Source organism: Erpetoichthys calabaricus, chromosome 17 (assembly GCF_900747795.2).
Source record: "Erpetoichthys calabaricus chromosome 17, fErpCal1.3, whole genome shotgun sequence".
Taxonomy (NCBI): Eukaryota; Metazoa; Chordata; class Cladistia; order Polypteriformes; family Polypteridae; genus Erpetoichthys; species Erpetoichthys calabaricus.
The window spans coordinates 50,367,176-50,382,586 of record NC_041410.2 but is presented as its reverse complement, the minus strand read 5'-3'; the positions used below and the strand labels follow the sequence as shown (position 1 = coordinate 50,382,586).

At 42.5% G+C, this 15,411-nt stretch overlaps 1 protein-coding gene across 14 annotated transcripts in view; it reads right to left on the bottom strand.

Annotated features, from left to right (window-relative positions):
* Positions 1-15,411, bottom strand: part of csnk1g1 (casein kinase 1, gamma 1) — a 286,572-nt gene that overhangs the window by 152,569 nt on the left and 118,592 nt on the right. For 2 of the 14 annotated variants that reach the window (XM_051920332.1, XM_051920342.1), the window contains exon 11: positions 1,036-1,150. The exons of 11 other annotated variants lie outside the window; for them this stretch is intronic. In XM_051920332.1, the coding sequence (XP_051776292.1) occupies positions 1,036-1,150 (115 nt within the window). The remainder of the gene's footprint in view (positions 1-1,035; positions 1,151-15,411) is intronic. One more of the 14 variants, XM_051920337.1, reaches the window with a different exon arrangement.

Below are 15,411 nucleotides of genomic sequence, written 5' to 3'. Positions count from 1 at the left end.
GCCCTAGCACTGGCCCCTGTGGAACACCACTATTAATATCGCCCAATTGTGATAAGGTTCCACGCCCTACAACCCTTTGGTTCCTGTGTCTGTGCCAATTGTGCACCCATCTACAAAGATCACCCTGAACTCCCACTTCTGTTGGTTTGATTCTAAACCTCTCATGTGGCAATTTATCAAATGCTTTCTTAATGTCAAGATAAATATATGCTAAACTTTGATCAAACCTTTGATTGCTTCTTCATAGAATTCCAGCATGTCGGTAAAAGATGACCTCCCTCTTCTTAACCCAAGCTGACTGTTTCAGTAAAACTCCTGTTCTTACCATGGTTGATCAATCTTATCCTTAATTCCTTCCATAACTTTCCTGTGATGGCACGTAAAGCTTACTGTCCATATAGTTGTTTGGATCTGTCTGGTCACCCTTTCTACATAACAGGATATTATTTGCCATTTCCAGTCCTTTGAATTCCTCAGTTCACAATGACTTCCTAAAACTATGCGTCATGGGTTTATATATGTATCTGCTAGCCACCTTAACAAATTTCAGAGATAGAATCCAGATTATTATTGAGAGGCTGTTCTATCACATAGATTAAGATTCACAATGTGAAGGTCCAAGTACATATGTTACCCATGTAAAAACTTTAAGCAGCTTTATTTTATTATTATTATTAAACAATGAAGCAACACATCATTCCTGAAAGCATTATCCAAAGTGTATGTTTAAAAATAAAATATTTTTAAAAAATGAAGGTATGAAAAGCAACTTATAAAACCTATAATCTTGTGTAACCCAGCTCTGAGTACTGGAATTAAGAGGTGAACATAATTTCAATTTCTGGGTAGAAATAGAATTGTTATTGAAAGATTTTGCATGCCTACAGAAGCAGGCAGCCAGGTTTTTCTGCAGTCCTTACAAGATTAAAAAAAAAAAACAAGGTATATATTTGCTATAATGTATTAAATATCAGTTATGCAGTTCACTTATTAAGAACAAATTCTTAAGTTTTAAATTAAAAGTAAAGAAGTCACCTGTACTGATCCTCCATGCCTGTCTGCTGCCAGATGGGATGCAATATAAGTAGTACTTGTCTGTCGATTGGGTTGCACTTCCCATGCTCCTCTACGATCAGATGATACATTCTGCCAAGGTATCAAAGGACATATATGAAGAAGTGGAAAGGAAATTGTTTTTCATGGATTAACATATTTAAAGTGAGCAAAATCACACATTTTTATTAAGTCTTATTAATGTTGTTACATTTGCTTTGATATGTTGGTTTGGCAACCTTAGTATTAAGAAAATTATCTGAACAACACTAACAATCAGCAGTAAAATTGTAGGTCTGCAGCAGATGCATGTCACTGAGCTATCTTATAACAGACTAGAAAGGTGGCTAACTAAATTAAAATCAGACAACAGTAATGCTCTTTTTCCTAAATTTCAGATGTTGCCAAGGGTAAAAAGCAACAAATTTAAGAACTTGTACTCTGAGAATTATACACATTTTGAATTATGTTACTGGTAGACGTGCTGTTAAATTTGAAATTATTTTGTGCAGTGTTAAAGGCAATATTTTTCTTTGTACTAATCCTTACTGTATGTTCTATTACACTAGTTTTCAGTTGTTGTGTTTTTGCTTATTTTCTTCTATCTGTGTAACAATGCCTTAAGATTTATACTTCCCTGCTGCATACAAATTTTACTCTGGGTTAATTAAAAGTCTACCTAATCTAAATTGTTGAATTCATGGTTCTTTCAATAACAAGGAATCTTTCAGATCCTGAGGTAGCAAAGTACCTACACCATCACAATATCACCCCCATGGTTTATTGCACAAATTATAATCTTACTGGTGAATACTGTATTAGTTTTACACCAGGACATAGTGGGACCTGTGTCATCTAAAGAGTTTTACTTTTCAGTTGTTTGTGCATAGAACATTGCAAAAGGATTGTCTCTTTGCAAATACATGGCAAGCACTGATGTTACTCCAGGATGGCACCGTTTTCCCCCATGCGACTCTCCCATGAATCTCGTTTTTATTCTCTCTTATCTTTGAGTCATGAATGCTGATCTTAGCAAAGATTAGTAAGGCCTAGAGTTCTTTGGATAATCTACTGAAACCTTCTGAAACTTCTTAAATGAATAGCTATGCTCATCAGGTAAATTTGGCATGTTGGCCTTTCATTTGGTAGATTCACCACTGTTTCAAACAGCTCTCAGTGTGGTGCAGTCCCAGAGCCTTAGAAATGGCATTGTAACCCTTTCCTGGTTGGAATGTTTCAAAATCTTTTTTACTAATCTGTCCTGGGATTTCCATTAAATCTTGTAGAAATTTCTAGGGATCGTTTTTTTTTTTTTTTTTTTTTTTTAAGGACAATACCAAGCACAGATTTCATTTTACTTGATTGGCCAATTCTAAATTTGTTTTTCTCTATCCCTTTAAAAAATGTTTTACATTAAGCTTCTGCATAAACAAATGAATAGAAGCCTTATGTTCTACATTAAAGTGTTTCCTTTGGTATTTTTATAATTAAACTATAGACCACAGGTGTTAACGGATTATTTTTTTCTTAACAAAATTAAATTCGGGTAGGCTTATTGTCCAGTAATAATAAAAATACCAAAATAAATACAATTTCCTCAAAATACATACTTTGAGATATGTATTAAGGATACATACTTTTGTTCATATGACATAAGAAAAAAATCAGTTTTATAATTACTAGCTGTCATTTCTTTCTGTAATGTGCCAATCTGAAACAAAGCATAATAAAAAAAAGTTGTTTTCACCATTACTCTAACATAATAAATAAATAAATAAATAAACAAACAGTTAGGTCCATAAATATTTGGACAACTTTTTTCTAATTTTGGTTCTGTACATTACCACAATGAATTTTAAATGAAACAACTCAGATGCAGTTGAAGTGCAGACTTTCAGCTTTAATTCAGTGGGGTGAACAAAATGATTGCATAAAAATGTGAGGCAACTAAAGCATTTTTTTTTAACACAATCCCTTCATTTCAGGGGCTCAAAAGTAATTGGACAAATTAAATATCTCGAAATAAAATGTTCATTTCTAATACTTGGTTGAAAACCCTTTGCTTGCAATGACAGCCTGAAGTCTTGAACTCATGGACATCACCAGATGCTCGGTTTCCTCCTTTTTAATGCTCTGCCAGACCTTTACTGCAGCGGCTTTCAGTTGCTGTTTGTGGGCCTTTCTGTCTGAAGTTTAGTCTTCAACAAGTGAAATGCATGCTCAATTGGGTTAAGATCAGGTGACTGACTTGGCCATTCAAGAATGTTCCTCCACTTTGCTTTAATAAACTCCTGGGTTGCTTTGGCTGTATGTTTTGGGTCATTGTCCATCTGTATCATGAAACGCCGCCCAATCAATTTGACAGCATTTAGCTGGATTTGAGCAGACAGTATGTCTCTGAACACCTCAGAATTCATTCGGCTGCTTCTGTCCTGTGTCACATTATCAATAAACACTAGTTTCCCAGTGCCAATGGCAGCCATGCACGCCCAAGCCATCACACTGCCTCCACCGTGTTTTAACAGATGATGTGGTATGCTTTGGATAATGAGCTGTTCCACTCCTTCTCCATACTTTTTTCTTGCCATCATTCCGGTAGAGGTTGATTTTGGTTTCATCTGTCCAAAGAATGTTTTTCCAAAAATGTGCTGGCTTTTTGTAGATGTTCTTTAGCAAAGTCCAATCTAGCCTTTCTATTCTTGAGGCTTATGAGTGGCTTGCACCTTGCAGTGCACCCTCTGTATTTACTTTCATGCAGTCTTCTCTTTATGGTAGACTTGGATATCGATACGCCTACCCCCTGGAGAGTGTTGTTCACTTGGTTGGCTGTTGTGAAGGGGTTTCTCTTCACCATGGAAATGATTCTGCGATCATCCACCACTGTTGTCTTCCGTGGACGTCCAGGTCTTTTTACGTTGCTGAGTTCACCAGTGCTTGCTTTCTTTCTCAGGATGTACCAAACTGTAGATTTTGCCACTCGTAATACTGTAGCAATTTCTTGGATATGTTTTTTCTGTTTTCGTAGCTTAAGGATGGCTTCTTTCACCTGCATGGAGAGCTCCTTTGGCCGCATGGTGTCTGTTCACAGGAAAATCTTCCACATGCAAGCACCACACCTCAAATCAAGTCCAGGTCTTTTATCTGCTTAACACTAGAATTACCAGACCCTACGAAAAAACTTGTAGATACATCCATCCATCCATCCATTGTCTCCCGCTTATCCGAGGTCGGGTCGCGGGGGCAGCAGCTTGAGCAGAGATGCCCAGACTTCCCTCTCCCTGGCCACTTCTTCTAGCTCTTCCGGGAGAATCCCAAGGCGTTCCCAGGCCAGTTGAGAGACATAGTCCCTCCAGCGTGTCCTGGGTCTTCCCCGGGGTCTCCTCCCGGTTGGACGTGCCTGGAACACCTCACCAGGGAGGCGTCCAGGAGGCATCCTGATCAGATGCCCGAGCCACCTCATCTGACTCCTCTCGATGCGGAGGAGCAGCGGCTCTACTCTGAGCCCCCTCCCGGATGACTGAGCTTCTCACCCTATCTTTAAGGGAAAGCCCAGACACCCTGCGGAGGAAACTCATTTCAGCCGCTTGTATTCGCGATCTCGTTCTTTCGGTCACTACCCATAGCTCATGACCATAGGTGAGGGTAGGAACATAGATCGACTGGTAAATTGAGAGCTTCGCCTTGCGGCTCAGCTCCTTTTTCACCACGACAGACCGATGCAACGCCCGCATTACTGCGGATGCCGCACCGATCCGCCTGTCGATCTCACGCTCCATTCTTCCCTCACTCGTGAACAAGACCCCGAGATACTTGAACTCCTCCACTTGGGGCAGGATCTCGCTACCAACCCTGAGAGGGCACTCCACCCTTTTCCGGTTGAGGACCATGGTCTCGGATTTGGAGGTGCTGATTCTCATCCCAGCCGCTTCACACTCGGCTGCGAACCGATCCAGAGAGAGCTGAAGATCACGGCCTGATGAAGCAAACAGGACAACATCATCTGCAAAAAAGCAGTGACCCAATCCTGAGCCCACCAAATCAGACCCCCTCAACACCCTGGCTGCGCCTAGAAATTCTGTCCATAAAAGTTATGAACAGAATCGGTGACAAAGGGCAGCCCTGGCGGAGTCCAACTCTCACTGGAAACGGGTTCGACTTACTGCCGGCAATGCGGACCAAGCTCTGGCACTGATCGTACAGGGACTGAACAGCCCTTATCAGGGGGGCCGGTACCCCATACTCTCGGAGTACCCGAGGGACACGGTCGAATGCCTTTTCTAAGTCCACAAAACACATGTAGACTGGTTGGGCAAACTCCCATGCACCCTCCAGGACCCTGCTAATGGTATAGAGCTGGTCCACTGTTCCGCGACCAGGACGAAAACCACACTGTTCCTCCTGAATCTGAGGCTCGACTATCCGACGGACCCTCCTCTCCAGGACCCCTGAATAGACTTTTCCAGGGAGGCTGAGGAGTGTGATCCTCTGTAGTTGGAACACACCCTCCAATCCCCCTTCTTAAAGAGGGGGACCACCACCCCGGTCTGCCAATCCAGAGGCACTGTCCCTGATGTCCATGTGATGTTGCAGAGGCGTGTCAGCCAAGACAGTCCTACAACATCCAGAGCCTTGAGGAACTCCGGGCGTATCTCATCCACCCCCGGGGCCCTGCCACCAAGGAGTTTTTTGACCACCTCGGTGACCTCAGTCCCAGAGATGGGGGAGCCCACCTCTGAGTCCCCAGGCTCTGCTTCCTCATTGGAAGGCATGTTAATGGGATTGAGGAGGTCTTCGAAGTATTCCCCCCACCGACCCACAACGTCCCGAGTCGAGGTCAGCAGCGCACCATCCCCACCATATACAGTGTTGACACTGCACTGTTTCCCCCTCCTGAGACGCCGGATGGTGGACCAGAATCTCCTCGAAGCCGTCCGAAAGTCATTATCCATGGCCTCCCCAAACTCCTCCCCACGCCCGAGTTTTTGCCTCAGCAACCACCAAAGCCGCATTCCGCTTGGCCTGCCGGTACCTATCAGCTGCCTCCGGGGTCCCACAGGACAAAAGGGTCCCGTAGGACACCTTCTTCAGCTTGACGGCATCCTTCACCGCCGGTGTCCACCAGCGGGTTCGGGGATTGCCGCCACGACAGGCACCGACCACCTTACGGCCACAGCTCCGGTCAGCTGCCTCAACAATAGAGGCACGGAACATGGCCCATTCGGACTCAATGTCCCCCACCTCCCTCGGGATGTGGTAGAAGTTCTGCCGGAGGTGGGAGTTGAAGCTACTTCTGACAGGGGGCTCTGCCAGACGTTCCCAGCAGACCCTCACAACACGTTTTGGGCCTACCACGCCTGACCGGCATCCTCCCCCACCATCGAAGCAACTCACCACCAGGTGGTGATCAGTTGACAGCTCCGCCCCTCTCATCACCCGAGTGTCCAAGACATGTGGCCGCAAGTCCGACGACACGACCACAAAGTCGATCATCGAACTGAGGCCTAGGGTGTCCTGGTGCCAAGTGCACATATGAACACCCCTATGCTTGAACATGGTGTTCGTTATGGACAATCCGTGACGAGCACAGAAGTCCAATAACAAAACACCGCTCGGGTTCAGATCAGGGGGGGCCATTCCTCCCAATCACGCCCTTCCAGGTCTCACTGTCATTGCCCACGTGAGCATTGAAGTCTCCCAGCAGAACGAGGGAGTCCCCAGAAGGTATGCCCTCTAGCACCCCCCTCCAGGGACTCCAAAAAGGGTGGGTACTCCGAACTGCTGTTCGGTGCATACGCACAAACAACAGTTAGGACCCGTCCCCCCACCCGAAGGCGAAGGGAGGCTACCCTCTCGTCCACCGGGGTAAACCCCAATGTACAGGCTCCAAGTTGGGGGGCAATAAGTATACCCACACCTGCTCGGCGCCTCTCACCGGGGGCAACTCCAGAGTGGTAGAGAGTCCAGCCCCTCTCAAGGAGATTGGTTCCAGAGTCCAAGCTGTGCGTCGAGGTGAGCCCGACTATATCTAGCCGGAACCTCTCAACTTCGCGCACTAGCTCAGGCTCCTTCCCCTTCAGAGAGGTGACATTCCACGTCCCAAGAGCCAGTTTCTGTAGCCGAGGATCGGACCGCCAAGGTCCCCGCCTTCGGCCACCACCCAACTCACACTGCACCCGACCTCCTTGGCCCCTCCCATACGTGGTGAGCCCATGGGAAGGGGGGACCCACGTTGCCTCTTCGGGCTGTGCCCGGCCGAGCCCCATGGGTGCAGGCCCGGCCACCAGGCGCTCGCCATCGAGCCCCACCTCCAGGCCTGGCTCCAGAGTGGGGCCCCGGTGACCCGCGTCCGGGCAAGGGAAAACGCCGTCCAAAATGGTTTTTCTTCATAGGAGGTTTGTTTAACCGCTCTTTGTCTCATCCCTCACCTAGGACCAGTTTGCCTTGGGTGGCCCTACCAGGGGCATAAAGCCCCGGACAACAGAGCTCCTAGGATCATTGGGACACGCAAACCCCTCCACCACGATAAGGTGACGGTTAAAGGAGGGTCTCGTAGATCCGTCTCACCTTAAACCGCTTCTTATATCTGTTCACACCTCTCCGCCAGCGTCCCTTGTCCTCTAAATGTGCAGATAAAGACAAGCTGCAAACAGCCGACTATTCCACCCCCCCACCAACTTAGAACGTGCACAAACTTCTCCCATCTCATGCCTTGATTGATTATCTGGGAGTGAAGTGGAGTTTTTAGAGTGGAAATAAAAGATCATTATTTGGAACACACGCATTTCATGTGTGTTCCGTTTTCTACAGTAATCTGTGTAAACACATTTTTAAAACAGAAACGCTTTTCATATTCTAGTAGTAAATGACAAAATGTAGGCATAAACTATATAATGCATGATGCCTGAAGTCCAAATATCAAAGAAACACTTTCACGAAAGGTACAAATATAACAGAACAAGTGCGCTTTTATTCAAAAATATAACTGAAGAAAAAAAAAAAAGCCACCTTAGTGTGCGACATTGACACTCATTTACTACGACGGCCCTGTGGCGCAACAGTATCAGTTGCTGACTGGGAATCGAAAGGTAATTTATGATATTTGTAAAGGTTAGCTTTGTTTTTGTTTATTCACTTTTCTCTCAGTCGCGTTCAGGATCCTTCCCTACCCCATCTGACACTGCTGTTTTCACATAAAGACGCGCTATAGCTCTGCAATGTATCACAATACATACGACCGCGTGTTTTTTTTCCCCCCAGTCTTGCCAGTAACCACATGTTGTTGTATGCTTTTTCTTTTGTACTCCAGGACATGCAGAGGAAAGCATAGTAAAGAGCAGTAACTTCAGCGCTATATGCAATCATCAGACACTCCCCATCTGACACTGCTCTTTTCACATAAAGACGCGCTATAGCTCACCCAAGGAGCGCCCTTCCTACATTTACGACATGTGTACTTATTGCAGTGTACACACCTCTGTGTGCTATGGTTCCTATTACACTGAACAAGCACCTGTAATTTGCAGCTCTATTCATTATCTCACAACAAATATATGTGATGTTTTGAAGAAATCATTTTATGACGCAAATAGTACCAATCAGAAAACATCGTCGAAGTAATGCAATATTATTTGAAAATGAACAGCATCAGATTGGGTGTGATTTATACTGGCGCTGTTACTTAGAGTCAGATCAGAAGCTGAATAAGCTCCTGTTCTGACTCTAAACAAAAAAGCATGAATTAATCAACAGAAATAACCGTGATCGACATTTTAAACTTAGCGATTTACAGTGCATACCAATTTATAAATTTTTATGTCCGTTTGAGGTTACAAAGAAAAAAAAAAAAACTCTTCCTCCCCAGCGGGTAATCGAACTCTGGTCTCTATGGCGCAGCAGGGCAGCCGTGCTCTGTGTCAGCAAATCTCAGTGTTACGCCTCGGAAGTTGTTGTCACATCCTTGAACCTTTTGTGAAAGTGTTTATTTGATGTTTGGCCGTCAGGCTTCACGCATTCTATAGTTTATGCCTACATTTTGTAACATTTATTACTAAAATATGAAAAAGTTTCTGTTTTAACAATGTGTTTACACAGATTACTATAGAAACGGAACACATATGAAATGTGTGTTCTCCAAATAACGATCTATTATTTCCACTCTAAAACTCCAGTTCAGTCACTCCCAGATAATCAAACAAGGCACGAGCTGGGAAAACTTAGTGAACGTTTAGCAATGGTGGGGGATGGAATAGCCGGCTTTTTGCTGCTCGTCTTAATCGGCACATTTAGAAGACAAAAGAGAGGTGAGAACGGTTTTAAGGTGGGCCGGATCTACGAGTTTTTTCGTAGACTCTGGTAATTCTAGTGTTAATTGATAATGACATAACTTTACCCACACCTACCCATGAAATAGCCTTTGAGTCAATTGTCCAATTACTTTTGAGACCCTGAAATGAAGGGATTGTGTTAAAAAAATGCTTTAGTTACCTCACATTTTTATGCAATCGTTTTGTTCACCCCACTGAATTAAAGCTGAAAGTCTGCACTTCAACTGCATCTGAGTTGTTTCATTTAAAATTCACTGTGGTAATGTACAGAACCAAAATTATAAAAAAATTGTCTCTGTCCAAATATTTAGGGACCCAACTCTGTGTGTGTGTGTGTATATATATATATATATATATATATATATATATATATATATTTTATATATATATTCATGGCATTCGTAGTCTGAATCACAATCTGATTGTATGGGTGGTTACCTACCAGGTAACGCTTGTGGTTGGTCAGCAAGTCGGCTAATCTACATGCTGTCAAATGAACGAACCACACGCCGTGGCGCAATGTTAGGGGCTTCGCCTCTAGCGCTGACATCCGAGGTTCGATTCCCGAGAGGGAGTGCAGTGAGTGTGTACGCCTGATGAGCCCAGAATTAGGGCGAAACACTTGTAGCGTACTCTTTGCATTATTTGACAGTAAAACAATTTTCAACCATATATATATACTAGCAAAATACCCGCGCTTCGCAGCGGAGAAGTAGTGTGTTAAAGAGGTTATGAAAAAAAAAAAAAAGGAAACATTTAAAAAATAACGTAACATGATTGTCAATGTAATTGTGTTGTCATTGTTATGAGTGTTGCTGTCTTTTATATATATAATATACACACACACATAAACATATGTATATATATATATATATATATATATATATACACATGTATATGTATATATATCTACATATACACATATCTACATATACATACGTATATACACATATACACATCCACATAAACATATATATACATATACAAATTTACATATCTACATATATATATAGACATACATATATACATACATATTCACATACATATATACATATATATATATATATATATATATATATATATATATATATATATACTGTATATATACATATGTACTTATTGGCTCCTGTATTTAGGATATGGCAGGTTGGATAATGGATGAATGGACATCTGTATGCATAGCCGTATTTGCCCGTTTTCATTTTTTTTCTTTGTTCAGTAATATTTCAGTAAACCCGGAGCTTGTCAGTTCAAATCCTGGTACTGACACCACTGTGTGACCGTGAGGAAGTCACTTCACCTGCCTGTGCTGCAAAAAACAAAAGTAATGTAACAAATTGTACCTCAGATGTTGTAAGTTGGTGGAATAAAGGCATAAGTAAAATAGATAAATATGTATTATACACATAGGAACTATTCATTTATTTTCAGTTAAGTCATCTGCAGCAAACTTTTATAAATGAGGGCTTCTGATTTTTAGATAGTGCAAACTGTTTCTTCTTCATTGACGTTTTCTCTTGGAGAGCTTTTTTCATTTCATTGAAAATGAAAGCAGCAGCTGCCAAAATATGTAGCTTTCTTATTAATTTTTCAACATTGTGTAAAATAAATGTATAAAGTAACATAAAAGGTTTAAATACTGGTTATTCTTTTACACTAAAATATTACTAAAGAGATACAAAAAAAGTAAAATGGATATGTTCTTTTTCTTTAAGGAGATTAAATATTACTGAAGAAAAAAAAAAATTAAACAGCCAAATGGGGCTATGCATACGAACTTAAAAGGTTTAAATAAAACAGAAATATATATTTTATTTTTACTTGCTTAACTTGCGGAGGGTGTATCCTGTAGCAAAGCCCTAACTGTTTTCGTCAAAGCCCATTTCAGTCAATAAGTCTTAAAAAAACGTGTAAAGATATTGACAATAAGCTAAGTCATCTGCAGCAAACTTTTATAAATGAGGGTTTCTGATTTTTAGATAGTGCAAACTGTTTCTTCTTCATTGACGTTTTCTCTTGCAGAAATAGTGTCCATTTTAATTTAAAGGACAAAATAGAAAGGCCTGAAATCATTAAAGGATCTTTTCTTGCTGTTTGTCTAAAAGCACAGGACGACTTCCCAGATTCTGTCAAAGGTTCCAAGGACTTCCCACCCTTGCACATGCCACATAAAGTTGTCCATGTGAGAAACAGGCTGTTTCCAAATTGATTCCAGCAATTTTCAACATTTATCGATATGGCAAAAGCCAAACAAACTGGAAATTGTAGCCTCTTAAAATCAAACGGCAAATCTGTTAGAATCAATGGAATTATGGGAATAAAAACATCTCCTTTTGCACAGACAGACAGACAGATAGACACACACTTTATTAATCCCCAAGGGGAAATTCACATACTTCAACAGCAGCATACTGATAAAAAACAATATTAAAGAATGATAAAAATGCAGGTATAACAGACAGTAACTTTGTATAATGTTAATGTTTACTCCCCGGGGTGGAATTGAAGAGTTGCATAGTGTGGGGGATCTCCTCAGTCTGTCAGTGGAGCAGGACAGTGACAGCAGTCTGTTGCTGAAGCTGCTCCTCTGTCTGGAGAGGATACTGTTGTCAGTGGATGCAGTGGATTCTCCATGATTGACAGGAGCTTGCTCAGCGCCCATCGCTCTGCCACGGATGCCAAACTGTCCAGCTCCATGCCTACAATAGAACCTGCCTTCCTCACCAGTTTGTCCAGGTGTGAGGCGTCCCTCTTCTTTATGCTGCCTCCCCAGCATACCACCTTGTAGAAGAGGGCGCTCACCACAACCATGATAGAACATCTGCAGCATCTTATTGCAGATGTTGAAGGACACCGGCCTTTTAAGAAAGTATAGTCGGCTCTGTCCTTTCTTGCACAGAGCATCAGTATTGGCAGTCCAGTCCACTTTATCATCCAGCTGCACTCCCAGGTATTTACAGTTCTACACGTGCAAACCAAAATACTCCGTGGACAACGTTTTGCATTTTATGGCTGAATCAGACACAGGCTTAATCACACTGAGATTTGGATGCAAGGGTTCAGGAAACGAAAGTGATGTACCAGCCCCAGCTTATCGTAGTGTTCAACGCTTTGGTGTGGCGTCCAGCCACTGCGTGGAGACAATACTGTGTGTCATTGTAAGTCGACACCTGCCTCGAAAGAGTTAAGAAAATGCTAACCAATCGAAAGTAGGTCTGGTAAAGTCTAAAAACTACTACAGAATGCTAAGGATGCTACAAAAAAAAAAAAAAACATCAGAAAACACTATAGAAAATTACCACAAATTCATTGCTAATGAACAAAAAAAGTCTTTAACAAGACTTGAAAGCAATTAATTCAGTACTGAAAACTAACATGTTGGGTAGAAAATGTCAGAAATAGATCTATGATGAAGCTCAGCAAAGCTGAAGTGGAGAAATATTTACACCTTGTCAAAACCAACATGGCAGTGAGATGGCTTTTATGGCAGCTCCTGAAAACTGCTCAAGCAGTCAATCATTACTCCAGTACAGACACTTATCAAGCCAAGCAGTTTAACCAAAGACAAGTTTTAAACCCATAGCGAAGAAACACCTTAATGAAAGTGATCAAGTGATTTCAAGACAGCCACCAATTTGCTTATTGTGCAAGCAGAAGCATGGAGGAAAGTCTACTAGTTGTTTTATATACTTATTTTTTCCTAATAATAATAATACAGTAATCCTATGTAACAGCCTTAATTCTGGATTTTTTTCAGTGTTAAATACTCACCAGTCTACCATATTAATTGAGCAATAACAATGTTAACCTCACATATTATATTTTGAATTCAAAATGAGATAGTAAAGGTTTTTTTTCCCCCACCTGCAGATAACCAGAGTACATAAGACTTGTATAGGGAGGGGTTCTCAATGTTCAGGTCAGTTCAGGGAGCATGCAGTGGTACAGTGCATTACCACACCCAGAACACGACAAAAACAGTTCAGAATCCTGGTAGGCAACCTCCCAGACAGACATATGGTCCAGTCCCACCCTCCAGAAATGACCATCTATCTGCCACAGCTAGGTGTTATGTGGCCATCCTTTTAGCCTGGTGTAGCCAGCTTGGTCCACAGCAATGAGGGCCCTGTGAGTTGGATTACCTTTAGGAATTAGCACTACGGCTATGTGGCTCAACTGACTCTTCCTCACAATGTAGGTAATGTGCCCATTCAGGACTCCATGAGCAGCTGTTCATTCGACACAAAGTCGAACCAGTGGTACTCAAGGATTCTCTTAAGAGATCAGTACACCAAAAGAGTCCAGTCTACGCCTGAGGTCACTGGATAGTGTCCATGTCTCGCAACCATATTGCAAAACAGAGAGCACCAGGACTTGGACATTCATTCTTTTGCAGAGATACTGGGAGCACCATACACCCCTTTTATGCGACTGTATGACCCATCTATTGACTTCATAGGAAGAGTGACCACAGACATGAATGTCACTACCAAGATAAGTAAACATCTCAATAATGTAGACATTCCTGAGCAGAACGACACACTGCTGTGAAGATCACAGCATCATTGGTAAAGTCAAGATCAGTGAATCTCTCACCAACAGATGCTCCATAGCCGATGGACCCCTACCCTACACCCAAGCCTTTCTGCCCACTGCGGGAGTAGCTGTGCTGCAGCAGCCCACAGGAAGGCTGCTGCATTATGAAGGGGCAAAGGGAAAGCCCTAGGAAGCCTCATCAACAGAATAGTAGAAACCGCTGGAAAGCCAATGGGGTCAGGCCTTTTGGGGATTGGAACTGGTATGGTGCGGAGGTGTAAATGTATGGAACATCTGATGATCATCTTCCTCTGCTGCTGGAGGAATGGCAGCACTGTCCAAGGTACACAGTTCTGGGACTGGCCAGATCTCTGTAGGTGGGTACACCCTTTATTGGTCTGGTCGCTGTGATGGCTGTCATACTTAGGGAGTAGCTGTTGCTGTGGTGGATCAGCTCCTTCCGATAGTGTCCGATGTCACACCTTTCAATGAGTGTATTATGAGACACGGATTAAGGCACTCTCAGCATGCCTTGTCTGTTGTCTCAGTGTATGCTTCAACCATGGTGAGTGATGACTCAGTGCAGAAGACATTTTATTTGCAACTGCGCTCGGTGGTTGATGGGTGTACGTGAGATGACACTCATCTGGCACTGACAGGACTGGCTATGAGGACTGTGCTGGTCCCAATGGGTCTGGCCACCGTGGTGAAAGTGGCTCCATGTTCCTTTGACTTTTGCTGGAGCCTGGTTCATCGCTGGACTTTGTACTCCAATACTGGTGCTGCGGTGAAGGTGATCGATCACATCCTCCTGGGCAGAAGCAGGATTCTATTACAGAATTGTAGGGTCAACAGAAGTGACCAGTTTGTGAATTCTGACCAGATTTCTTGTTGCTACTCTTAAGATCCAGCTTAAGCCCAGTAGGCTACCACCTACTAGGACAGTGTTTCTCAAACTTTTTTGTCTGTTGGCACAGTAAAAAAACTAAAAAAATTTCGCGGCACACCAGGAAGAACAACAGTTGTTTTATAATAAAATGAAAAATTATTTTACCTGTTTTTAAGTATTACATTCAATGTGAAGGATGTGCCTGTTTTTGAGAGCAAATGCGATCTAATCGAGGCTCCAAAATCGACAAACAAACTCGCATTTCAGCGTCTATTGTAAGAAGTCTCTCTCTTTTCTTAGACTTGATTTCAGTCAGTGCTGAAAATCCAAACTCACAAAACCATGAAGATGCAAATGGAAGAATTATTTTGATTGCTTTTAAACTGATTGCAGGATATAACTTGTTGATTGAAATCCAAAACACATCCAGGCTTTTCTCGGCAAAACTTGACTTAAGAACTGCATCGTTTTTTAAATCAATGAGCTGCTTTTCTTCTTCAGTTGTAAGATTTGTAGCTTCATTGTTTCCAAATGGATAGCTGACCCATCCATATTCATTACTTCCAACTGTTGGGAAGTAATGCAGCAATGCTGACTGCAGGTGTGTCA